General features: G+C 37.7%; 1 protein-coding gene across 1 annotated transcript; it reads left to right on the top strand.

Annotated features, from left to right (window-relative positions):
• The first annotated feature begins 130 nt into the window (after positions 1 to 130).
• Positions 131 to 26,256, top strand: ano11 (anoctamin 11). Its single transcript, XM_007246260.4, has 23 exons — positions 131 to 524; positions 1,089 to 1,206; positions 2,047 to 2,243; positions 2,348 to 2,455; positions 3,557 to 3,693; positions 3,801 to 3,858; positions 4,457 to 4,567; positions 5,039 to 5,204; positions 5,358 to 5,448; positions 7,514 to 7,610; positions 7,728 to 7,871; positions 9,306 to 9,443; positions 9,564 to 9,662; positions 9,811 to 9,913; positions 11,251 to 11,362; positions 11,552 to 11,606; positions 12,990 to 13,087; positions 14,765 to 14,901; positions 16,911 to 17,116; positions 17,276 to 17,418; positions 18,922 to 19,012; positions 19,802 to 19,933; positions 23,793 to 26,256. Exons 1-23 carry the CDS (start codon positions 393 to 395, stop codon positions 23,814 to 23,816), a joined length of 2,697 nt encoding a protein of 898 aa, XP_007246322.3. The 5' UTR covers positions 131 to 392; the 3' UTR covers positions 23,817 to 26,256.
• Positions 26,257 to 27,199: the final 943 nt, after the last annotated feature.

Genomic DNA, 27,199 nt, shown 5'->3' with positions numbered 1-27,199 from the left:
TAATTTTATAAAGCTCTTCTACTAGAAGAGTTACGGTAGCTCATTGCCCCCTCCCTCTCTCTTTCTCTCACTCTCCCACTCTCTCTCTCTCTCCCTCTCTGTGGTGAGCTAGAGAGATAGAGGGATGCGGTGAATGAGAGCAGCAGCAGCAGCAGCAGAGATGCAGAACTTGCTGCAGACCCTCTCCCCTCCCTCTCGTCCATCCTCCTTTTACTGAAGCACTTAGTCTGTGTGTGTGTGTGTGTGTGTGTGTGTGATGTTCTCTGGTCCATTTAGCTCCTCCACTAAGGGAATGCATTAACAGGGATCCCCCACTCATTTCTGCTCCACAGCCTCCTCCTTTAGCTGCGGTGCTTGCAGGATTGCAGTGTGCCCTAACTTGCAGAGCCCTGATGCTGAGGAAGAAGGGCTCAGAGCTGCTGAAGGACCGAGAGGTTCTGCTGGACCTGGACCCCACTGGAGAGACCCATGCAGCTGAATGCTATGGCAGCCTGCAGAATGGAGGCTTCATCCCAGCTAGATATGTGAGTGCCTTTCTTTCATTAATGTTTTATATGCATGAGGTTCTCTTTAGAAAAGAGTGCCACTTACTCGAAGCATTGGCTTTGACTTGATAGATTGATAGTCATTAGCTACATTTCCTGCTAATATAGGGTTCAGCCTTGGCAGGGAGATGCATGCTGTACTTCTAAAACCATCACCGTTCTCCCCTGTGGATGAAATCAATGTGGAGTCATTCAAACCCTTGCAGAAGTCTCGGACTAATTACTACACCTATTGCAGTGTGTTGGATTTCATTTACATAGGGACACACTGCACCACACTTTTACCCTGCCATCTCCGGTCTCTGATCTTTGCCACATGGTCCGGTCCTTTATAAATATAAGTGCCAATGTGTAAGTGATGATGAGTATAGGGGTCTACTGTTTTCAGGTCTATATAAATATTATGTTCTGAAAAAATAGCATTTTCTTACCTTCAGATGACCAGCTAGCACCTGTCTATATTTAAGGCCATTCTGAAGTTGGCTCTCTATATATGATGTAATCGTATATAAAATTCTGCTCATCCACCTGCTTTTTCTGCAGCTGACTGCTCCAGCAGATGATGATGATGATGACCCAATATATATTCACTGCGAGAAACCAGCTACGCCACCAGCTCCGCCACCCGGCAACTACTTCAGAGATGGCCAAACTAAAATAGGTGACTGATCTTCACACTGTTGCTTTGTACTGTACAGTATGTTTATTTTATTGATGTATGACTATTTATGCGTACTGATTAATGCATTAAATTTTTCACTTGGGAGCTGACATTCATAATAAGAGACGGATTAATTGATATCTCTGTCAGTCCTCACTCCAACTCCCATAATTAACATTACCTTGACATTAACTTGCTGGCAACTGTTCAGCCTAACTCACAAGATAACACCTCCCAACTTATACATGCGACGTTCCTGAACCATTCCCTGAGATAACGCTTTTGTGATTGGGTTACATACTGCTATCCCATGACTTTTTGCATTTTAGTGTATAAATCTCAGTAGAAGGTCTTTTTTTTTTGCTTTTTTTTGGTTTTGTTTAGAATGTTTCCCATTTTTCCCCTATCACTAGTGATGCCCCAACACACCAGGAGGGTGAAGACTAGCACATGCCTCCTCCGATACATGTGAAGTCAGCCACTGCTTCTTTTTGAACGTCTACTGATGCAGCATTACCGAGTAGCATCACAGCGCTTTCAGAGGAAAGCGCAGCGACTTGGTTCTGATACATCAGCTCACAGACGCCTTGTGCTGATCAACATCACCCTTTAGAGTGATGTGGGGAGAGAGAGCGCCATCTACCCACCCAGAGAGAGAGCAAGACCAAATGTGCTCTCTCAGGGCTCCGGTAGCTGATGGCAAGCCACATAAACAGGATTCAAACCGGCGATCTCCTGATCATATTGGCAGTGCTTAGCTCGGCTTAGCTTTTGAAGTGAAGTGTTTATGGGTAATATGGATGTTGTATATTTCTTATTCTGTCTATGGCTGTGTGTCAGACTATGTTCTGGTGTGGGAGATAAAGTCACGCAGGAAGCGGAGAGCTCGAGGTAAAAGCAGAGGGGAGGCTGAAGATGAGGGGGAGCTGCAGGCTGCTCAGGAGGAGAGCAGATCTGAGAAGAGGAAAGCTCAGCTGGCCCGATGGAGGGACAGATTCATCCAGAACATCCAGAGTGCCGGCCTGCTGCTGGAAAAGGTGCAGCCGTCCATGCTTCAGTTCTTTAGTATGCTGCCATGCTCTCTGTTCTCCTGTGGGACGTGACTGGAGAACTGTGTCTTTTGTCTTGTCCCTGTCTGCAGGAGGAAACATCCAGTGCTAAAAAGACTATTCACTATCTGAAGCTCAGTGCTCCCTGGGACGTGCTGGTGTACTACGCTGAAGAGCTGTGCCTCAGAGCGCCGCTACAGGTCCAACATTTCAGCCTGTTTGATTTTATTGTCTTTTATAGAACTGTTATAGACACACTTTTTAAAAAACATGCAAACAACCAGTCAAATGAGAACATTCTGGTAAGATAGTGTTAAACTTTGTTAAATATGATAATTCTGTGAGTAACAATGTCCTTTTCACAGTATTACCTTATGTTGATAAGGTAGGGCACCATTAAAGCCTTTTATGGTAGAAACAGATGAAAAAAATCACAAACATTAGCTAAGAAAATACATGGAGACACATATACACTCAACCCTGCGTCCATTCAAGGATGAAGTCCCGCCCTTTAACAAAAGGAGCCAATCAGCTTGTTGCTTACTCTATGAGTGGAGGAGGGTCAGTATGCTGTTGGGGAATGTCCTCTGTGCATTATGAAGTCAAATCCTACAAATGAATCATAAGATTTAGTTATATTTTATCATGGATTTCAAATATGTTGTTGAAAAGGTCATTTCACCTGTGGTTTAGAATATTTTGGTCTTGACCCATTTATACAGATAGGAGTCTAGTCTTTTATAAGTGGATATAAGAGTCAGATGTGGATATTGAGGGCCAGTTCAGAAAACTCACAGTGTGTTTTTTTTTTTTTTTTTCTGAGGTTGTGATTGCGTACTTTAGCAATTTTTAATCCTGTTTTGATGTTTATTCAAAATCTGATTTGTATGTTTTTAAAAAATATACTAAAATATCAAAATATCATAAAATATTTTACAATGTCATCCTTAAAGTGTTTGGGAATTTTCAAAATTGTATTTTAATACAACAGTAAAAAAACAGTAATTCAGAAATTATTAAAGAAAACAAACAGCTGAATTTTACTTTTTTATTTTTTATTTTCAAATTTAAAAAAATCACAATATTTTACTGTTTTTTAGTCAGTCTGTCGTTCTGAAAATGGTATAGAAACTGGAAAAAAAAGTACAGTAAACAGATTTGGGAACTTTGAGTATTTTACTGTAATTTCACAATGACATTTTTACAGTGCAAGCACCAGTGAGAAATCTCTCTATGCAGTTTTATTATAAACAGGCATCAAGAAAGAGTTTGACGCCCTGAAATTATGTGTTTACCCAAAGGCGCAACCACACCCGGACTTCAACACCTCGGCCCGGGTTCTCCAGAAGCTCTGGATGCCAAACGTCATGGCAGACTTCGTTCCCAACAGGCCTGTGGACTATTACACGTGTGCCTTCCGCAAGTCAAAGATGGAAAAGTAAGCAAGATGCTGTGATTGGTCAGCTGTGTGCTTATTCTTCTTTAACAGTGTAAACATGTTTAATCTAATGCTTGTTCTTTATTTTATTTATCTGATGTTGTCAGGTTTTTGGGCTCTGAAGATCATCAGAATTATTTCAGCATCACACAGAGACATCGCATTGTGAGTACACTGGATATACAGAAAGATGAAAAGTGGATTAGGGCAAGCACTTTTGATTACTGTCTTTTCAGCTACCTTACAGTAAAATCATATATATGACTTTAATTTTGCTTTTTTTTTTTGTTTGGCAGCCATTAACAGTCATTTGACTATTGTTTTACGTTTTCTTTTACAGCATATAAATATAAAGTAATCAGATTTAGCTTAAAATTACAAAGATTGAAATTTGTAATTAAAACTACAGATGTTATTTTATATAAATATGTTTTTAAGTTAAGAAAAGAAATTATACTGTTTAAATAATTTTGTATTTTTTTTCTCCAAAATGAAATACATGTAATTTGTCATAGGTAGCAAAACACTTGAAATAACAGTTGGGTTGTTAAATACAGAAAATGTGTGTGGTTTTACTATTTTCTTTTTACAATAAAAGCTTAATAAAGCTTTAAATAAGAAATAGTAAATAGCAATTTAAAGAGGCTATTTTTTTCTAATAGAGATTATTAGGAAAATTACAGATTTAGTAACAGATCTTTACTAAGTGTGGCAGATGTGGTAAAATTAAGTATTTGTGACAGCTGTGATGTGCTCTGTCCAGGTGTATGAGATCCTAGCAAGGACTGTTTATGGCAAACGGAAGCATGCAGAGGTGGGAGCGGCTCGACTGTTGAATGAAGGGGCTTTTAAAGCAGCATTTCCCCTTCATGAGGTAAGAAACTGCCCTCTGTTGTATAAAGTATAATTCACTATATTGTTGAATAATTTGGAATCATGATTTGGTACAAAAGCAGTTTTTATGAATAAGTAAGGAAATTATTGAAATGTTTAAAAAAAACAATGTTCCTTAAAGAAAGATTGGAAGGGGTTTGCATGATTTTTCTTCTTATGCAGTGCAATATTCATCAGCAGGAGCTGAAATTCTCTTCCACCCGGACTAAAGCAGCTTTATACCGGATCACTGGAGCACTTTTTTTCCAAAAACAAGCTCACATGGCATTCTTTCATACTAGAGACCACAATTAGATGTTTAAAATGTCTAAAATGAATGAAAAAATTATGGAATGAGACCTTTAAGCTTTTTGCAATTGTAGAATCATCTGCAAAACTTTTTTCCAGCTCTGTAATGTGTGAATGTCAGGGTTCATATGTAATAATCATTGATTTCATTTGTGTTCTTTAGGGGCCATTTGAGCTGCCAGACTATGAAATCTCTCCTGACCAGTTAAACAAGAGACAGATTCTGTATCACTACTGGGCCCGCTGGTCAAAATGGTACAAGTACCAGCCCCTGGATCACATCCGGGAATACTTTGGGGAGAAAATTGCTCTTTATTTTGCATGGCTCGGTGAGTAATTACTTCTGAGTGAATCAAGTGGTGCAAGCTGGCTATATTAACATAGAAAATATGAGGGAATTAAATTTGTCTGAATGCATTATGGTTATGTGGTTATTTAAACTAACAGAGTTTCACAGGCTGTTTTCTTTCTGATCTTTACAGGCTTTTATACAGCCTGGCTTCTTCCTGCTGCAATAGTTGGAACGTTTGTGTTTGTATCCGGCATCATGACCATGGGATCTAACACGCCAGCGTCAGTATCTCTCTCTTTAACGCACACACACACACCCACACACACACAGTCTCTGCTGCCCTCCTCTCCAATTAGGCTTAAACTAAACTTGATCACAGTGTATTGCTTCAGCTCTGCCTCGAGCTGTCTTGGTTCTGTGTGTGTGTGTGTGTGTTTGGTAACGTTCGTCTGTTTCCATGGCGAAACCTGTTTTAACAGTGCTGATGGGACGGTGTTGCGGTAAATGTACGGCTCTATAGAGACAAGAAACAAAGCCGAGGCTGAAGATGAAAGGCAGTGAATCTGCTGTCTGCATAGTCTTCGATCCAGTTCTTCACATGCTGAAGTTATTAGCACTGTTACAGCTAAAACTGAGCCACATAAAAGTGATTGGGTGACTAATATGTGGCTTGGTGATTAGCACTTTCATGTGTCAGCAATGGGGTCTTGGGTTCAAGTCCCCATCTGGGGGAAGTTTCCATATCCCCCCCATTAACAGGAAAATTTGGTTAATTAGCTACTCTAAATTGCCTTTGAGTTAGTTACTTTGCAAAATCTGCCCTTGTGTGAGTATGTACTGTATTTATGTATGTGCCAGTAGTATGCAGGATAGGATATGGATATGGATTGCCACTTTATCCTGGGTCTAAGATTATGTTGTGAATGTTTGGCTGATGCTTCTCCTTGGTGTGTGTGTGTGTATTCTGGTTGAGTGCTGAGTGTGAAGAATTATGTAAAGTGTCATTTGTAAACATCTTTGTGTTCTAAATATATAAGTTATATTAGTATAATGAAAAGTATATTATAATAATTAACTAAATCTACTCCTATCAGCTGGGAGACATTGTTTTAATATGTTTTGTGAACGGCATTGTGTTTATATTTGTTAGATATAGATAATAAAAATGAGTGGGATATTTCAGCCTATAAGAGCAGCAGCAACCGCTTAATTAACACACTTCAACCTGTATTAACCACCTTACTTCCCCAGACAACACTAGATGGAACAATTTGTAACTGATCTGGGTTCATTTTTATTTTATATTTGTTTCTCCCTGTTGTAGTGTACTTATACCAAACTGTGAAGTCAATACAGTGGTGTAAACTAAACTATGATTTTGTGTGCCATTGCAACCTAATATAAATAGAGAGTGATAATACATCCCGTTTAATTAAGTAGTGTTGCAATGGAATGAAAATGATTCTGCACCTTCATTCAAATTACGTATTTTACACCCTAAATCATTATTTATAATTTAAACTCAAATTCATTTTTTAAGCAGCAAAGCTCCTCCTAGAGACAAGGAAGAATCCTATTTCCCTCCTTGGCCCTGCCCTTTCTTCTCAAGGGAAATCCTCACCCAAATTGGGACTACCCCTTTAATCATCCAATACCCTGCCAGGTTGATGTGATAGCAGTGAAGTGCTAAAATTCAGCAACCTAGCTGCTGGTTAACTAGTTAACTTTAGGGTTTTATTGTATTTCTTTGGAAAGCTGGGAGATGGTGCAGAAATTAATTATTACTGTCCATTCCTTAATTTATCTGTGATAGGGAGCTGAAATATCTTTGATTAGCTTTTATTTTATTTTATTTTATTTTATTTTTCCATTCCGCCTTAAATGCTGCAGCCCTTGCCATCTGTTGCACCATTTAAAGTAGAACGGGAAAGTTAGCTAGCTAGCTAGCTACTGAGACAAACTACTAGCGATCTTTTTTATGCTATTTATATGCTATGTTATGAAGAATTCTGACATAAAACATTGAAACTACACAATAAACCATGGTAATATAGTGCTATTAATCATTTTTAACAAGAAAAATACTTACATTTGTGGCTTTCTTTGGTTGCTTGTTCCCTTTGTTTGAAGTGTCCCTTGGAGTGCACACGCGAAACAGAGGGGTAGGAGAAAGCTGTAGGGCCAAGGGGTAAATTGGGATCTGTCTCATCCCCACAACACATCCAGAAATACCAAGTCAGATTTGAACCCTGTGACCAGCTCTTGCCACTTAGCTGCCAGCTTCCTTCTCAGTGTCCTGCTAACATTTCTTTTCATGAATGTTTCTGCTGTTTCTGCTGTCTACAGGAAAGAAATCTGTGAAAGTGGAGGACACTATCTGATGTGCCCTCTCTGTGAAACCTGCAAACCTTGGAACATGTCTGACATTTGCCCCATGGCCCAGGTACAGTAAAAGGATAAGTTACACAGTCTAAAGTTTTATTTCAGGTCACTATAGCTGTAGGTGTTTTAGTGTATTGTATCACAGATACAGTTCTGTTTGTCTTTTGTTGTGCTGTAGGTGGGCTACCTGTTTGACCACCCTGGAACAGTGTTCTTCAGCGTGTTCATGTCCTTCTGGGCTGTCACCTTTCTAGAGTATTGGAAACGCAAGAATGCCACACTTGCCCACCACTGGGACTGCATGGACTTTCATGAGGAAGAGGTGTGGAATAATGACTATTGAATCTTAATCAGAGTTACAAGCTTCTGTTTTACAACTTTGTTCTTCAGCTTTAGTTAAAAATGAGAATTCTTTGTTACATTTTACTGTATGTATGTTTATTTGCTTCTGTACAAATCATAAGTGGTGCTTTTTTACAGGCCAAACACTCGTATTGCTGAGATAAATGGATTAGCGTAAATTGTTTAGGTGCCTAAAACTTATGCACAGTACTGTATGTACACTGATTACCATTGACAAGTGAAATGAAATATTGTTACATTTTTGGAGTTCTCCTCCATGTTGCTTTCATGTGTAGACTGGACTTGACTACACACATGATCACATGTTTTTATAGGGACAGTGCATGAAAACAGTATTAATGAAAATAATACTAAATTAAATTAAATAATATTAAAAACATTGATAATTAAGTGAGTAATAATTGAATTATTATTGAATTATATTATTGAACTAGTTAAGGGGTGTGAGTATTTTCTTTTCATTACAATAATAGCAAGGAAAAGAATGAAAAAAAAATGAAAAGGGCATGATTAATAAATCATACAATTTACAATCCACACAAATCAGCTCTTTGTGAAAGCTAACTGATATAGGTATGTTACATTAGACCATTATTAATGGAGCATGTCAGATTTCAATAAAGAGACTATTTTAGAGCTTTAGGGCTCTAGATTTTTTCTTATTCTGAGGAATCCGTTAAAAAAGCTCATTAGCAGATCACATGGCTCTGGATAGTATAGATAGCTGAAATAAATATGATAAGTGATAAAATGTGAGATAGCCCGTTTAGTGCTTTACAAATTCAAAGTGCAAACTTTAATTAACATTAACTTTAAGCCGATTGGAAGCCAATGAAAGGATGCTAATATTTGCATAAAGTCAACATTATTTTTCATACCACTGGATAGTTGAGTTGCTACATTTTAGACCAAGTATAGTTGGGCCAGTGAAGACTGGCTGTCCCCAAAAAGCAAGAGTTAAACTTACTGTAGTCCAGTAGTGGAATCTGCACATTAGTCCGCAAGTGAACAGTGACAAGAATCAAATTGTGATGGCAAAATGCTGGGATGACAGGAAGATTAGAGCATCTAGAAAACAGCTTGCAGGGTTTTAGTGGACCGTACCTACCAAAGAACCAGTACAAAGTGAACCAGTTAACCAGTTAATCAAAAGAGTAAGGGGTGACCAAGGCTCATTTATGCTGCTGGAGACTCTGCTTCTTGGGGCTAGAGCTGTTTTGATGGCACAAAAGGGAACCTAATCAGTGTATTTGACGGGCAGTTTTAATGATATGGTTGATTGGTTTCATAGAAATCAATGCCTTTTATGCCTCTGTTAGGTTTCTGCCAGTTTTCTAAAAACTGATCTAAAAGCCTTAGCTGAGAACTTTCTCCTGAATCTCTGGACTGTTAGGAGCCACCACGTCCGGAGTTTGCTGCCATGGCCCCTGCGATGGAGGAGAACCCTGTGACGGGGGTGAAGGAGCCCTATTTCCCGGAGAAGGCCCGTATCTCCCGCATGCTGACCGGATCCATGGTCATTGTCATAATGGTGAGACTGAGGATTGATAGTATTGATTGAAAGCCGTCTTCCTTTATGACTGGTCAGCGTTTTGATCCTGTCAGTGGTTTGGCTGATTTATGTCTCTTCTCTCCTCTTCCTCTCTCCCAGCTGTGTGTGGTGATGATTTTCCTGGTCACTGTCATCATCTACCGCAGCATAGTGAGCGTGATGATGTATGAGACGGGGAGCTCGGTGCTGCGGACTCAGGTAAAAATCTAATGAAAATCAATTGATTAAGCTGCTGCTTTCTGCACTCCATTAGTACTACCACCTGCAGCAGCTTTTAAACTGTGTGTTTGTGCTTTCGATTGTGTTTGCGCTTGTGTGTGTCTGTATGTGTGTGGGTGTTCCTTAGGCTGGGAACATCGCCAACATCTCCAGCAGCATGGTAAACCTGGCTCTAATCTTGCTGATGGGGCAGGTGTATACAGCACTGGCCGAGCAGCTCACTAAATGGGGTAAGCATTCTGCCGCTGGCACCCAGAACCATAAAACAGCACATTCTGCTCAATACGCAGCGACAGGGCATCCAGCTTCTTTACCTCCCAACCAATCCATTCTGGCACAGAGAGACCAGTGCTGTCAGCCTGGAAATCTATAAACCATTAGGTTTGACTAGGATTCATGATTTTAAACTAACAATGACAAAGAGAAATCAAATTTTAATGGGACTGTATTGAGTTGTATCTGCAGTATAATGTAACATTGTTTGCTCAGTTTAGTAGGTTTAGTGTAGGTTTTGTTGACTTGAAAAGTGAATAATGTTAATGTCACATAAAATATTAGACATTTAATTCAAGAGTAGACAACCATATACACCATACTTGTGCTGGTCACAAGTAAATTTGACCTCCCTGTTTAACCAATCCGTGCAGGAAATAAACACACATACATACACTAGTGAGTACACTCAAAAGAAATGCACAGTGATTTTTGAGAAAACGTGCCTGGTGGTAGGCAGCCATAGCAGTGGCATCCTTGTCATCGATGGCATGGTGTTTTTACTGCTGATCTTTTTTAAATTAAAATTCATAATGTCATAATACCTAGTGTTTTGGAAAATATGTTGTCCCAGAAATAACTGTAATAGTCAACATTATTGTGATTTCAAGATTATTTTATGGCATTGATATAATACTACGACTACTACTACTACTACCACTACTGCTGCTACTACTATTACTACTAATAACGTATTTTCCGCACTATAAGGTGCACTTAAAAAATCTTTTAATTTTCCCAAAAACTGATGCGCCTTATGTATGAATTTTACCAGTCAGGTTTTAAGGAGCAGTAAACGACTCTGCTGAAGTACAGCGTTACACAGGAGTTTCAGTTTAGTTCCGCAGCACCGAGATTTGAGACTGGAGCTGTATTTGTGCTAGACGCTAACCACACTAAGTGCTAGCTCTTTCGCTGTTCAAAGGTGAGCCTTATAGTGCAAAAAATGTGGTAATATAAAACAATAAGTTACACTTCATTTAAACTAATGGATTCACCGTGCTAAGTTAACACTACAGTCAATATCTAGGACAGCAAAAATGATCTTGACAAGGAAACCTTTTATTGGAACTTACAGTGCAAATCATTAAAATGATTTAATTGGTCCACTCATCATGATATTTTGACATATTTTATGTGCACTTTGGTGATCAGATATCAGAAAAAAAGGCAACTATCTGCTTTATTTAACTTTGCAACCAGCCAGTAATATCACAGAATCTTCAAATATATCAAACTTTCCAAAAAACATGGCCACATAGTCATTCTTACAGTTTTCGTTTGCTTTTTACAGAAATGCACAGGACACAGACGCAGTATGAGGATGCGTTTACATTCAAAGTGTTCATCTTCCAGTTTGTCAACTTCTACTCCTCCCCTTTCTATGTGGCCTTCTTCAAGGGAAGGTAAATTATAACAGTGAAACTTACTCACATCACTAACACTAAAAGTGGCATCACTGATGTACGTACAACAAGACACATTATTAAACTTGATTAGATGCGAGATAAATAGTTAATTATATATAATATATATAATTGCATAGTGTTTTAAGAGTTGTTGGTGTCTTTATTTGGAGCTTATTCTTCTCACAGATTCGTGGGGTATCCAGGTCACTATGGCACTTTGTTTGGGATGAGAAATGAGGATGTAAGTTCTGTTTTTTGCTCCAATTGCTTGTTTAACTTTAAACCTTTGTGTTTCTTGACCTTTTTTGCCTTATTTCCTGTTAATTTTGTCTTTATACCTGTTATTTGCAAACATGTCCATAGATACAAGAGTATACTGAAGAGACTTTGCCAAGGACTGGTATAGTGTAGGTAGTAGTGTTCTTACTCAGAATTGAACCATAGTCTACTGTGGACACTCTGTGATGCCCACTATGCTACATGAATCACATACCAAGTAGAACCATATAGGACTACATCAGCAATGTACAGTTTGTGCCTTTTCAGATTCCTTTGTATACTGACCTTGACTATCATAAAAGGCATTTATAAATAAATCATAGCGAAGCAAAATTTCAGAGACACTTTTCCTTTGAAGTTTTAACACAGCTTCTCTAGTGCCTGTAGAGACGTCTTGCCAATAGAATAGAATATAATAGAATAGAGCTCTCTGGAGAACCTATTGACGCCATGCTAAATTCCAGGTATTGTCTAGAAGGGTAAAAAGCTCTGCAGTATTGAGCTGTGGAGCAGTGAAACTGTATTTTCAGTAATGATAGTTGGTGCTTCGTCCAATACTTTTGGGCGGAGTTGGAAAGTGTGGGGATAATGAGATGGGGTGTTCATTAGCCTACTTTCTGTAATCACTTCCAAATCACTACCAAATCTTCACAGCCATACTCCAAAATCAACTAGAAAGCATTCTTCCTTGGAGACAGTTGAGACAGTTACTCCAACAAAAGCAGAATAGGTTCTTTTATTAACCTTCATTTCAGACAAAACAATAACTGTGCATGTGTCTCAATACTTTTGCCCATGTAGTGTTTGCTCATTGTTTTTTTTTTTGTTGTTTTTTTTGGTTTGTTAATGCATGTACAGCAGGGGTCGGCAATAGGCGGCATGAAGCATCTGGCCCATGAGGTTGTTTGAACTATGATAAACAATAATGAAAAAAAAATGCTTCTCTGAAGAGCTTTTGTTTACATCCCTCCCCTGTCTCTCTGTCGTGCTCGGTGGGACTTCTAAGGGTGTTTTTTTTCCAGCCATGCCCTAATTCACTAGCAGGGGCAGCGGTAGTGTATTGGACCGCGACCCTGATGACACAAGTTCGAACCCATGTGAAGAGCTGTGTGTTCATTTATTTATTTATTTATTTTTTCTATCTTCTTGGGTTTACCTGCTTTGGGATCAACTGTTCTGCAATTGGGTTCAACAACCCTCTGGGCTGGAGAGCTACTAGTCTGTAGCACTCCATCCCATTACACTTCATTTTTTTTGTGGTCCGCCAGGTAATGGCTTGGAAAATATCTATACAGTATGTATATACAGTAGGCCTACATATGATTTCCTCTTGTGTTTTTTACAGTGTGGTCCAGGAGGCTGTCTGATTGAGCTTGCTGAGCAGCTTTTCATCATCATGATCGGGAAGCAGCTCATCAACAACGTTCAGGAGTTTGTCATACCGTATGTTTTCAGCGATTCCTCTTTATCTGGAACTCTTATCCACTCCATTAAAACTAAACGCACACACACACTGTTCTGTTGCAGTGTCCTACACTAATGTTTATAGACTTAATTACTGTATAATAAGCCTGGAGTACAGGAAGAATGCCAGGCATCGAGCTGATTGCTGGAATCAGTGAGTCAGCAGTGTAAGGGTAAAGCACAGTGTTGCATTACGGCTCTGTAGTGCTGCAGCATTGGCACTGGCTTCAGGCCAGCTGGAATAGACCTGCTAATGCTGAGGCTTGCAGTGAGAAAGTGTGTATTACGTGTGAAAGTTTGTATTGTGTGTGTTTTTATGTGCTTTTGTTCATTTCTAATTTAAATATTCTGACTTGTTTATTTTTAGAGGTAGTACTTTATTTTACAAGATTTTAAGGGCATAAAATTCTCTATTATGAACATTAGGGCTGCATCCTTTTTTGCAGATTTTTTATTGATTAATCTATTTTTTTTTTCAATTAGTCGATTAATCTAATAATGAATATATATGTTTTATTCTAATGTGTTTTAACCATAATAATATTGTTTTTTATTTAATATTGCAATATTTTCTTTTATCATCTCTTAAAAACACATTGAACCATAACTTACACCTTGCGCACGGAGCATTGCGATGCTCATTGCTATCTTACACCCTGCCAACTGCCTTCCTCTTGCGAATACATCTACGCCTATAGGTGATGGTAAATTTTTAGATTATTGCTATCTTGGTAATGCAAAACACAGGTACGCTATTGACTGAAAACAACCTAAGCAGATGTCAACAGTCAGATGTTTATTGCTATCTTGGCTGTGTACTGTCAACACAGGCACGTCCATGTTTCTGTGCCATTTAAATAGCAATCCGTGAAAGTGAAACGATGATTGGTTTATTAATAAAGAGAATTTGTACACGCCTTTTGCACGTTTTGAGCTGTGCAAGGTGTACTTGTCCCGTTGTTGCGATACCAAAGACACACAGACACCTTAAATCAAGCTATGTGGTGAGCGGTTGATGATTCGCCTAAAATCGCTCAAATTAAACCCATAGTGTGCATTTCAGGGCATTGTTTTGCAAAAAAAAATACCCTAGTCTTAAGAAATAACCAGTTTCATGCCTTTATCTAAAATTAACTATCAATATTTTCATAAAATCATAAAATGACCATTTTTGACCAGTGTTATCTAACAGCATCAGTTCAGAAATGATGTTTAACATGAGCAGATAAAGACAATGTCTATGCTAGTGAGTGGTTTCAAACAGAGCCCTTGGTTTTAGTAATTGTGACCAGAGGGAGATGAGTGAAAGAGAGGAAAGCAGAGTAATGATGTTGGTGATAAGCAAGTTTCTAAAACATGTGGGTGGTCTGTGTCTTACAAAACAGAACATTTTCTAAAAGAACTGATTCCCTGCTCTGATAAAATGATGTGTTGCACACAGGCAGAGCTCACAGCTCTTTCTTTAATAATGCATCACTCGCTTCAGAACTCCAGCTACCCGCTGTCCTCCGCTATTCTGCTAGTGGATTCTATTTTAGCCCTGTATGTAATCATGCAAGCTGAGTCGCCATATTCTATCATGCTATGTTTTCTGTTTTGCGAACATATATGTGTGTGTGTGTGTGTGTGTGTGTGTGTGTGTGTGTGTGTGTGCAGTAAAGTAAAGGCATGGAGACAGAAGAAGGCCCTGGCCTCAGTGAAGAAGGCTCAGGGTGGTCTGGAGCCCCAGCGCTGGGAGCAGGACTATGAGCTGGTGGCGTGTGAGGGGCTGTTTGATGAATATCTGGAAATTGGTGAGATGTTTATCTGTTTAACTATTATTATTTATTTATATTCTGGCTGCATATCTGTCTATCCGTATGTCTATCTGTCGGCCTGTCATGATTTTTTTTTTTTGTTTGAACAATATATTGGTCCAATGAATACTTGAGATAAATGGTATTATTATAATTTTAAGATATTGTATGGCACATGTATAATAATATTATAATTACATATAAATAATGCAGTTAGCACACTTTAAAGAACAAGAACATTCAGACATTGGAATTTGAATATATAGTTGAATAAAATATGTTTAAAAACGAAATTAATAAAAAATATGTGAGTGGTTTACACTGTTTTTAATGACAGCATTCAAACTGTTTACTGCAATCACACTGCATTATATTGGTGCAACATGGGCTTGTTTACAGTTTTTGCCAAAAAAATGGCCAGAACTCTCCTATAGGAAAACAATAAAATGTGTCTGGAAACTTTGTTCCCAAATTTGAAGCATCTCTAGAGGTCACATATTTTTCTAAATAAGAAGACGAAATTTGGCGTTATTATAGAAGTGATCACGTAGTTTTAAACTTTTTCTTTATTAACCAATCCGATATTCGTTTTTTTGCTCAAACAATCACACAAATTTTCCCATAGAAATTAATGGGGACCCAAAATTCCGTCCTCCACACCAGCTGAGTCAATGCTCGGCACTCTCTCTCTCCATTACTCTCTAGGAGCTGCTGGATAAACCAGCTTTTGGGCAAAAGCTTGGAGGAGCTTTTTGACCAAATTTTATTTTTTTTTTTGCAAAGGTTTTGGCACCCCACATGTGCAAAAGTTTGTATACACTGCTCTGTTAAATAAATATATTGGTGTTACACCATTTACCCAAACGTTTTTGGATACAGCTTAACATTGCTGAGCTGTGGTCTCACCCACAATTTATGCACAAATTGCCCTCTATATTTATTATTTTTAAGCAAAGTTGTTCACAATAGCCAACTGTGAGGAAGGCTACTCTTTAAGTGCTCAAAAAAACTGTATGGTAATGTTTTAGATGAGCTGTTATTTGTAATTGCCACTTTTCTTTGCAACTGTTAAGCTGTTTAAACTAAAGTTAGCACACTGACTCATTAATGTTAATGGGCTCTCCTCTGCCATTAGTTTTAAAGCCAAAATGTTCCCACACCAGAGCTGTGAAACGCAGATTTTAAAGCCAGTTCAGCTGCATTTATGTCTCCAAACAGTCTGCCTGGAATTATACAGCCCTTGAGAAACATCTATCAGCCTGAGTATCACACCTTTACTTATTACAGACTGCTCTGTGTGTATAAGGGCATTGTTATTGAATCATTGGTCATTCTGTGCTCTGCATACTTTATTTCTACATGAGAAATAACAGAATGTCTCTGTGCAGCAGTGGAAATGTGTTCTTTGGATTTCACTAATTTTCATGTTGCTAAATCAATCAAATCCTTAAAACCATGCTCTAAATGTATTAAAAAGCCTTCCCTCAGTAAATATGTACCAAATCTGTATCAAACCAAGCTGAACTGCTTGATTTTTTGCACCAGGAGTGGCATAAAGTTATCCAAAAGCAGTGTGTAAGACTGGTGGAGGAGAACATGCCAAGATGCATAAAAAATGTGATAAAAACCAGGGTTATTCCACCAAATATTGATTTCTGAACTCCTACAACTTTCTTTGCATTATTTGAGGTCTGAAAGCTCTGCGTCTTTTTTTGTTATTTCAAATCAAATCCTTAAAACCATGCTCTAAATGTATTAAAAAGCCTTCCCTTGACAGTAAAGAAAGTTACCCCGACAGAAGCAGGATAAATTTGTTTTATACCGTTGATTTCAGAAGTAAGAGGGAATAATAAAGGTGTCCCTATACTTCTGTCCATGTATTGTATCTATCTGTCTATGTTGGCTCTGTGGTTTGTATTTTCTGTCGCTAATTTGTTGAGGATTCATTGACCGATTGTCTCTTTTCATTTGGTAAATGAAATCTAATCGCTGCCTGCTGTCCACAGTGCTGCAGTTTGGCTTCATCACCATCTTTGTGGCGGCGTTCCCTCTGGCACCTCTCTTTGCCCTGCTCAATAACTGGGCTGAAGTGAGGCTGGATGCGCACAAGTTTGTGTGTGAGTATCGGAGACCCGTCGCCGAGCGAGCGCAGAACATCGGCGTGTGGTTCATCATCCTGGAGGCGCTGTCTCACGTTTCTGTCATTGTTAATGTGAGTCGGCAGAGCTTTTTATTCTCTAACCAAAGAAATGATGAATTGCACAAAGTGGTCTTTGTAATTGAGTTAGAATAATAAGAAGTGTAAAAATCTGCTTCAGTGAGTGTAAAAAACTCTTTATTACAATGAGTTTCTTGTTTCTTTATTCTCCAGGCTTTCCTCATTGCGTTCACGTCTGATTTCCTGCCTCGGCTGCTGTACCGGTATAAGTTTAATAGTGATTTACACGGGTACGTCAACTTCACACTGGCCTACGCTCCTCCCAGCTACAACTACTCCAGCCATGGCATGTGCAGGTAACTGTCATTTTCTTAGTACTTCTTACAAAAATAAATGAGTTAATTTAGTGTACATTTGTGATTTTTTTTTATGTAAGAAGATGGTTGCTAGAAAGTTAAAGATGGATAGATGGATGGACGCATAGACAGATAGAAAAAGACAGAAGGTACTGTATTGTTATTTTCTGTCTTTTTCTATCGATGCATCCTCCTATCTATCCATCTATAACAACTTTCTAACAACCATCTTTTTACAAAAAAAATTACAAATGTACATTAAATTAACTAATCATTATTGTAATGAGTTCATTTAATGTAAATTTGTGATTTTGTTGTACAAAGTACAATTTTAACAAATATATATATTTTTTTCACACTTTAACAACCAAGTTAAGCATAAATGCTACCTGGCAACACCCAAGAAATGACCCATTTATCTATTTGTCAATTCTAGTTTAAAAAGAGACTGATTGATGGATTAATGGTTAACAAAAGAAAAGTAATACATTCATTATAATAACATGGAAATAATGTAATATAGTGCAATCATTTAATAGTAATACTAACATGGTAATTACAATAGTACTTACATTGTCACAAAAGTTTAATTGTATTGTAATAACATGGCACTAGCACCATAAATGTAATAACCTTATAATAACACAATTGTAAGAGCTTTGGACTCACATTGTAATAACAGTAGTAATAATGTAATAACCCTACTGTAATAACATTGTAATAACACAATTACAACACCATGGTAAAAACAGTACAACCTGTACAACCAGTACAAGCTAGAATACCATAGCAACAGTGTGATGATATGGTGTTGCTGGGTTGTTGCTGCAGTGGCTGCTAAAGATTGTTTTGTTGTATTTTTGGAATCCCAAATCATGTTTAAACAGTGGAATGCAGGTATGTGTTGCTATGAAAGCTGTGTCCACAAGTTTAAGGCTAATGTGGGGTTTCAAAACTCTTGATTTAAAAGCTTTTTACAGAGACAAAATTACAAAATAATTTCACCTTCCAAATACTAATGGTTTCAAATGTAAACATATATTAAAATATATATTTAAACATATTAATACTGAACTTATTGTCTAACTAATTCGTAGTTATGTTTCAAACTAAACAGGTTATTTAAACACATTTGAGAGTCCATCAGAGAAATAAAGAGAAATGTCCAGAATAGGCATTAGTGAAGGCTGTTTCTATTGCGTGTATTCTACACACTGTGTGTAATTTATTCGTTTCTTAATCTGCAGGTTCTTTATTCCGCTCATCTTAAAGCTTGTTTCCAGGATTAATTTAATTGAATACTGGGAAACTAGTGATAAGTGTGAGAAACATGAGTTGTGGGCCTGCATGCTGAAAGTCTCTCAGACTGTAGCAGATTCAGCAGTTTCAGCAGTAGAGGGCGCAGTTGCTTCTTTTTTGAGAGTGAAGATGTTGAGTGTGAATAGATAAAGCTCTCCTCTGAGAGACTGTGCTGTGCTGTGCTCTGATTGTGCTCTAATTCAGGTATAAAGCTTTTCGGGATGAGAATGGGAGCTACACTCTAGTGTACTGGGAACTTCTCGCAGTCAGACTAGGCTTCATCATTGCATTTGAGGTAAGCATTCACTACACTTCCTCTCAGTCCCTCAGTAAATCTGTACCAAATCTGTATCAAACCTTGCTGAACTGCTTGAATTTTTGCACCAGGAGTGGCATAAAGTTATCCAAAAGCAGCGTGTAAGACTGGTGGAGGAGAACATGCCAAAATGCATGAAAAATGTGATAAAAACTAGGGTTATTCCACCAAATATTGATTTCTGAACTCCTAAAACTTTCGTTGCATTATTTGAGGTCTGAAAGCTCTGCATCTTTTTTTGTTATTTCATCCTTTTTTCATTTTCTGCAAATAAATGCTCTAAATTACAGTATTTTTATTTGTAATTTGGGAGAAATGTTGTCTGTAGTTTATAGAATAAAACAACAATGTTCATTTTACTCAAACATATACCTATAAATAGCAAAATCAGAGAAACTGATTCAGAAACTAAAGTGGTCTCTTTATTTTAATATTTTTCCAGAGCTGTATATCAAATGATCCTAATGTTTTGGCTTATTGATGTGTTTACTTGTATTCTATTCAGCAAATAACTAAAATTAATGTTATAACAACCTTTTTTTGTAGCATGCAGTGATATTCATAATTGATCTTCATGTAATTGAATCAGACTTAGCATGTATTAAGTCTCTATAATATTCATTTGCTGCTAAGACCAAACCAACACTGGTCAAATGGTTCTAATGTTTTGGCTCATTTGCTTGTGTATGCATGTGTATGCTTGTTTCAGCAAATGAACAGAAATTGTGTCTAGTATTTGCTGAAGAAAAACGTTCTGTGGTTTTGCAGCATGTGGTGTTCTCCGTGCTTCGTGTTATTGACTGGATGGTTCCCGACGTGCCGGAGTCTCTGGAGCTGAAGGTCAAGCGGGAGCGATATTTGGCCAAGCAGGCACTGGCTGACAACCAGGAGGCCCTGTTGGTGAGTGGCAGGATGGCGCGCAGCCCAGGTCAGTGCACACAGCGGCGTCCACACCCTCCACAGCCGTCTTTATGAGGCCTGACTGCAGCCTCTCAGAGACATGCTCACCTCCAGCAGCCTGCAGACTGCTGCCCATCTGTCTGACAACAAGCATTCTGCTGTTAGTATCATCCTTATCATAAGAACCCATTACCCATTACTGTATCATATCCATTTCAGACTCATTCAATCCAAAAGCACAGCGCTCATACTGTAGACAGTGATGAGAACGTGCACACGCTGACCTGTTTGGCAGGACAGAGAGACACTCCAGATTCTAGCAGACGTGAACTGAATTTCCTTTTTGGACGTTCTGTTCCTTCTTCTGACTGGGACACTGAAGTGATGTCCTGAATTTATCTCTAGTTGTCAAACTGGGTCTTGCCTGTGAGTTAAAGAGTCTTCAGTTGTGTCTGATATGATTCATCTGTGTGTACGTTCACTAATTCATTTGTCTTCATTTACATCACATATTCCTTAGAAATAAATACATGCAACTGAGACGTATTCATAATATAAGCCAATGGATAGAATATGCTGAAAAAATGTGAATAAATATTAAAATACACAATTATGTAGTGCAAATTCAGCAGTGTAAAAACAATAAAAGTGTCTTGGTAAAAGTAGCATTAAAGAATACTTTATCAATAGTGTTTTAATGAAATTTTAGTAAAAATAAGCTGTTTCACTTCCTTCCCTTATGGTTTTCTGGTGTCAATGGAGGATTGTCATGATTCTAGCATTGATGGCAATAGATCTGAGACTATTCACCCATTTGAAAACCTTTTTTCTGTGTGTTTTTTATTAGGATTTAGAGGTCTGAGTATATGATTCTACAGTATTTGAACAAGATTGGGGCACAATCCCAGCACATTAGAGACCGTAGGAAAAATAGCGAACTACTTGTTTTGTCCTCTTTTTTTTCTATGGTTCCTGAAGTCACTGGAGCACTTGCTCTGTCTGGGTGGGTAGATGGTGCTCTCGCCCAACATCATTCCTAGGGTGATGGCGATCAGCACAAGGCGTCTGTGAGCTGATGTTTAGTAACTGAGTCTCTGTGCTTTCCTCCGAGCATGCAGGCAGCTGGGAAAATGGAAGAAAAAATAGTAAAAATAAAAGTTTAGTAAAAATAAAAGTAAAGATGGTGGTTATAATTTGTGGTTTATCACCACTTAAACTGCATTCTGACGAGCTTTAACTGTTCCAATCACATACACTGTGTAGCATCAGCCTTGCACCCCCCCCAGGGATGGTGTCAGGACTAGGTTAAGAACCCCTGATTTAGACTAATAATGGTAAATTTGTACACATGAAAGTATATTACAAAAATGTACATTTTGTATATACACAAATCAGCCATAACATTAACACGTCCTTTTTGTTCCTGCACAAACTATTTATTATACTGTGGGAGCATTTATGGTAAGTGGAGCTGATAAAATGAACAATGAGTGTAAAAACAAGGAAGTGGTCTTAATCTTATGGCTGATTGTTGTATATTTATTTACAGAATGAAGCAATTTCTTATTAGCTGCTATTACATTTACATTTTTAATTAATAATTTACCTGTAAAGATTTGAGGCAGACAGTGGTTCATATTGTGTTCTATGTAAACCCCGTCCGCTAGATCCCACTGTTCTGATTGTATAAAAAAAGTAAAATGTTCTTTTATTTATAGTTTATGCGTATAATGCAGTTTTATACTATGATAGTTAAACTAAAAACATAGTGTATCACCTTGTTAATACATAGCGCTAATAGAGATTATGTTGTAATGATGGCTCACCTTTATCAGTCTGTTTACATTTACATGTGTCCTCATTAACATCATTCTCTGCTTCTCTGTTCCCAAATCCCTGCTGGATCAACAATAGACACTGCCAGCTCCCCTGATGTTATACAGAAGCCTCCGCTGTCCGAGCTGTAATTAAAGCTCAGTGTGGAAATGGAGCAGCGACTTCTGAGTTTTAGTTACTTATCTAGGCTCTGTTCTGAGCCTCCTCACGTCTGGATACAAATAATTAAATTAACCTAGATTTGCATTAAATATACAAGTCAGGACAGCCCCTCTGGCAGTGGTTGAGGGGAAAATATATATATTTAGCCATGCTTTTAGAGTTTTCTGGGACATTTCCTGTGACACTTTCGCTAAATTAACCTAGTTACCCCCCTTCCATTAGAAAAGTAGCTTCTGCAAAATGTGTCAGACTGCATTATCCTCCTCGTTTCCCGAGCCGGTGTGGCGGAGCAGTGTTTATTGTCGTGGTGTCGGTGACGTGGTGCTGTGGCGTGGTGTGTACGTCCCTGTGTTCTGACCATTTACGTGGTTCTTGTTGAATTGTGCATTTCTTTCTTGTTGTGAGTAGTCATAGCAAATAAGGTGAGTATCAGGATTAGGTGAGTACAGATATATCTTTTTTACCATCCAAAAACAGCTGCTACTTTAATATTTTAATAAGTGGAACATAACATATACAGCTCTGGAAAAAAATAAAAGACCACTTAAAAATGATGAGTTTCTTTGATTTTACCAAATTGAAAACCTCTGGAGTATAATCAAGAGGAAGATGGATGATCACGAGCCATCAAACCAAGCTGAACTGCTTTAATTTTTGCACCAGGAGTAAAGGCATAAAGTTATCCAAAAGCAGTGTGTAAGACTGGTGGAGGAGAACATGCCAAGATGCATGAAAACTGTGATTTAAAACCAGGGTTATTCCACCAAATATTGATTTCTGAACTCCTAAAACATTATGAATATGAACTTGTTTTGTTTGCATTATTTGAGGTCTGAAAGTTCTGCATATTTTTTCTTATTTCAGCCATTTTTCATTGTCTGCAAACAAGTAGTTTATATTTATGTTTATATTAATCAAACTGATACCTATACATAGCAAAATCAGAGAAACTGATTCAGAAACTGAAGTGGTCTTTTAATTCTTTCCAGAGCTTTATAGTCAAAGACAAAAAAATCCTCTAGCCTGAATACAAGATGAGATATGGTTGGGCAGTTAGATGTACAGGTTTTGTATGGGTTCCTGAGAACATTTGCCCACAGATGTTGCAGTTGGGCCTGTAGATCCTGTATATTCATAGGTTGCCTAAGCTGACATCCCGGCTGGTTCTTTAAATGCTTGATTGGTGACAAATCTGGCAACGTGGTTGGCCAAGGAAGTGTTGTAATCTAGTGGAGACATTCCTGGGAAACCCTTGCTGTGTGTGGGTGAGCATTATCCTGCTGAAAAATGCCAATTGGAAGCCCTACCATAAGAGGCAACATGTGACCACAGGATGTCCTGTTTAATTCTCACCAACATATTATTTGTATAAACAGTATCTGCTCATCAATTCCACAGCTTCACTCATTCAGACGGAAGTTAAAAGAGGTGTTTCAGCCTGGACTGATTTTTGGTTTAGATGTAAAACAGGATAGGCCGTCAAAAAAACTGTCAAAATATCAAAATTGTGTCACATTAAGGCAAATATCAGATTTAAGTGACTTTAGTGGTAATGTGAATATAGTCCAAGGCAGCTTGTTTAAGCATTTATTGTAATATTGTAAAAAAACTCATGTACAAATGAATTATATCAGTTTTTTTGATTTATAAAACTGGTAAAAAAATTGTTATTAAGGAAATATTCTCTTTAAAACATTCCTTTTAAAAATTCAGCTGATCACACTTTGAAAAAAAGGAAGAAAAGCGGAAAAGAAACATCTGATCAATATTAACTTCAGCTCTTTTCTTCACCCTAAGAGATGTTCCTTCTCTTTTCCTGTTTTTCTTTTTGTCCATCCTCCATCTGCTCTGGGCGATGAAGCAAGCGACACGTTTGGCAACCTGAGGCGGGCCCGCAGTGCCAGGGCGTCTCCAGGAGGCGGCGCACTCATCAAGGCAGGACTGGATACCTTCAGCTCAGACTCAGAAGGCACACCTTAGCTTTGGAAGACTTCCAAAAAAAAAAAAAAAAAAAAAAAAAAGAAAAAGATTTGCACTTGGACTGTGTGAACTTTTGGTGAGTGTGTGTGTGTGTGTGTGTCTGTGTGTTTGTGTGTGTTTCCACTGGGTGGATAAGTATTTATGTGGTTTAGAGAGAGCATGCATATATTTCTGGGTGTCTGTTTTAGACGTCTGTAACTGGTGCACTTGTGATGCCAAGATCCAAGATTGTAATGCTTCCTAAACGAGGATGTTTGTGTGCAGCACCTCTGGGTTATAAGATTACTGTCGACTACCTTCAACCATCTGCTCCATCAGACTGAGATAAAGTCAAAATAGATAAGAAATGAGAGACGCAGTGGGGTCCAAAGGTCTGAGAGGTGTGGTGAACATGCTTTTATTTTAAAAATGAATTAAAATTGCAATAGTTGTTTTTTTATTAAATGAAAAATGCCACCTTTGAAATTTTAACTGGGCTATTAGATTGTTTTAGTGTTTGGTGGTGTTTATCTCTTTTACTTTAATGACAGTGTGCACTCAAGCTGCATGGATTCAACACATTTGTGCAAATGCCTCTGATAAACAGGTAAAAATCATCTGAGAATCATCTGAACACAAGCCTCATTGAAAGACACAAGGCAAAAAATCCCTGACTTTTTGTTAATGTGACAAAATTTCTTGAAAAATAGTTCAACATTTATATTTACATGATGTATCACTTTCTCCTCAATCAACAAAAAGCATGTTTTGTATCCAAAGTTTCTTTCATTAATTTGCTACAAGAGACTGTAGGCTAATGGTGTTAACAAAAACTGCACTTAAAGTAGCAATCCATAGGATTTTTTTCATTTTTTAATTGAAAGAGTTGGGAGGGTACAAAATGTTCAAACCAAAATTATTGCGATTAGAGTCCTGGTACAACCATCCCTGCAATATATAATACATTTATTCAAAAAACAAAGTGGTCTGGTAGGTTTGTTAGAGAAAGAGTAAATCTTTTTGTGTGCACCGTGTGCCATCAGCTGCCGGAGCCCCGAGAGAGCACAATTGGCCTTGATCTCTCTGGGTGGGTAGATGGCGCTCTCTCCACACATCACTAAAGGGTGATATCCGCAGCACAAGGCGTCTGTGAGCTGATGTATCAGAACCGAGTTGCTGCTCTTTCCTCCGAGCGGGCTGTGATGCTACTCGGAAATGCTGCATCAGCAGCAGTTTGAAAAGAGGCGGAGTCTGACTTCACATGTATCAGAGGAGGCATGTGCTAGTCTTTACCCTCCTGGTGTTGTGGCATCACTAGTGATGGAGGATATACAGCTAAGTAGCAGCTGAATGGGTGGGATAATTGGCCTAGCTAAATTGAGAGAAAAATGGCCATCATAATACATTTTCACACAGCAATTTATTTACATTAACCTGCATTAAAAGTACTCTCCCACATGCTTCATGCAATTATACATTCTCACCAGAGATGTCGCCCAATCCCCAAATCCCCCAAAATATACAGACTGTCACTTTAAAATGTCACTAATATCAATTCAGAAAATTCAGAAGTTAAAAATAATATTTAATAAAGCATGTTTAAAAAGATAAGCTAAAATTCTATGCTGAGTTTCACTAAAAGTGATTTTAGTTACTCAAAATGTCCATTAATTTTACAGACTTATGAAAGTCCATGTGTGTAAGTGTATGTTTTAGAGAACGTAATAATAAAAACTAGTTTGTTTACTGTTTAAGGCCAGCACTTTTTTTAGCAACATTAACATTAGCATGTCCTGCTGGATTTTCTACAGCTCAGAATCCAAGATGTGAAAGCAGTAGTATTATACAGTTTATTAGAACTATCTATTTGCATCTCATTACGGCTGTTATTGTAAGTAAGAAAATGTTTTTAATGACTTGCCTGGTTAAATTAAAGGTTAAATAAAAAATAATAAATGAGTCGTACACACAGTACTGCCCAACTAGTGTCTGTAGCCTTGTTTCCATAGCGCCTGGATGTGGAAAATACTGTATAATGCTTCATCAACTAGATTTGCTAAAAATGAACAATAAAAAGTGGGACATATTTTGGCTGGATTCACCAAAAAACACCACTAAAGGATTGTTAAACCAGTAGTGATATCTCTAAATTCTTTAGTCTTTAGCCTATATAGTTATGTTCTAAAATACCTACCATTGCACCCCTACTTTAAGCTGATTGGCTGACTGCCTCCTTTGTGAATTATAAATCATGTTATTAAGATTTATTTTGACAAATGATTCATTTACATTTAGGATGTTTGCATAGAAATAAAACTGTTCCACTTTAAAATAAGACTACCTTTATAAAGAGTTTATAATCAGTTTACAATGAGTTATTAATGGTTACTAATTAGGTTGTAAATGCCTTAAAAATCATTAATATTCAGTTATAACACATACGTTGAAAGGGCAACAATGACCTGTTGGTTGCCAAATAGTGAACCCACAGCCGTCTATATTGTTGCCCTTTCTATGTGTGTGTTATAACTGATTATTAATGATTTTTAAGGCATTTACAACCTAATTAGTAACCATTAATAAACTAATTGTGAACCAATTATAAACCCTTTATAAAGGTAGTCTTATTTTAAAGTGGTACCAATAAAAAAAAAATCTATTTTACTGTCTTATATTCTGTTAGAAAAACTTTTAGTGTCACCTCAGACTTTTGGACCTCATTTAACTCTCAAATAGTGATGAAGTCGAGCATTTGAGTAGAATATCGAGCTAGCTCTTCAGTGGTATATATTTGTACTGCTAATGCCAAACTGTAATTTCCAAGGTGATATATATGGCTGTCTGTAATATATACTGTACTTATACATTAATATATAAAACCCATGTGCTCCTGTTCATCCACACTGTGTCACCATTTGAATTCTGTTTTGAAATAAAGCTAGTTTGAATGTTAAAGCAGCTGTCCTTAAATGTTTTTTTATTAAATTTCAATCAGTTGTGCATGAAATCATTCACAGTGGTCTGGTAGGTTTTTCTGGCTATGTGACGTCTTTCCAGTAGCTTTCCATAAGCACTGCTGATGGTACAAACACAAGAGCTACTGCATACATGGAAATGTGGAACTAAGTGGCTAAAAATAGTTTCTAAAAACAGGTTTTAGGCAGTGTAGATGCTTGCAATACTACTACTGTGTGCTAGTGTGATAGGCATTGGCCCATATATAGGTCACAAGTGATACACGATGATACAAATCCCCTTTTTTCTGCAGTAAAATAAGTTATTTATATTCTGAAAACTTTGAGAGCTTTA

This window comes from Astyanax mexicanus, chromosome 13 (genome assembly GCF_023375975.1).
Source record: "Astyanax mexicanus isolate ESR-SI-001 chromosome 13, AstMex3_surface, whole genome shotgun sequence".
In the NCBI taxonomy this organism is placed as follows: domain Eukaryota; kingdom Metazoa; phylum Chordata; class Actinopteri; order Characiformes; family Acestrorhamphidae; genus Astyanax; species Astyanax mexicanus.
This window is presented reverse-complemented; position numbering and strand designations above follow the sequence as displayed.

Bases quoted from the DNA above. Each gene is read 5' to 3' on its own strand.
- ano11 (XM_007246260.4), top strand. From the start codon at position 393: ATGCTGAGGAAGAAGGGCTCAGAGCTGCTGAAGGACCGAGAGGTTCTG. The intron at 3,694-3,800 runs GTAAGCAAGATG...TGATGTTGTCAG, and splicing joins CGCAAGTCAAAGATGGAAAA to GTTTTTGGGCTCTGAAGATC. The intron at 7,872-9,305 runs GTGTGGAATAAT...CTGGACTGTTAG, and splicing joins TGGACTTTCATGAGGAAGAG to GAGCCACCACGTCCGGAGTT.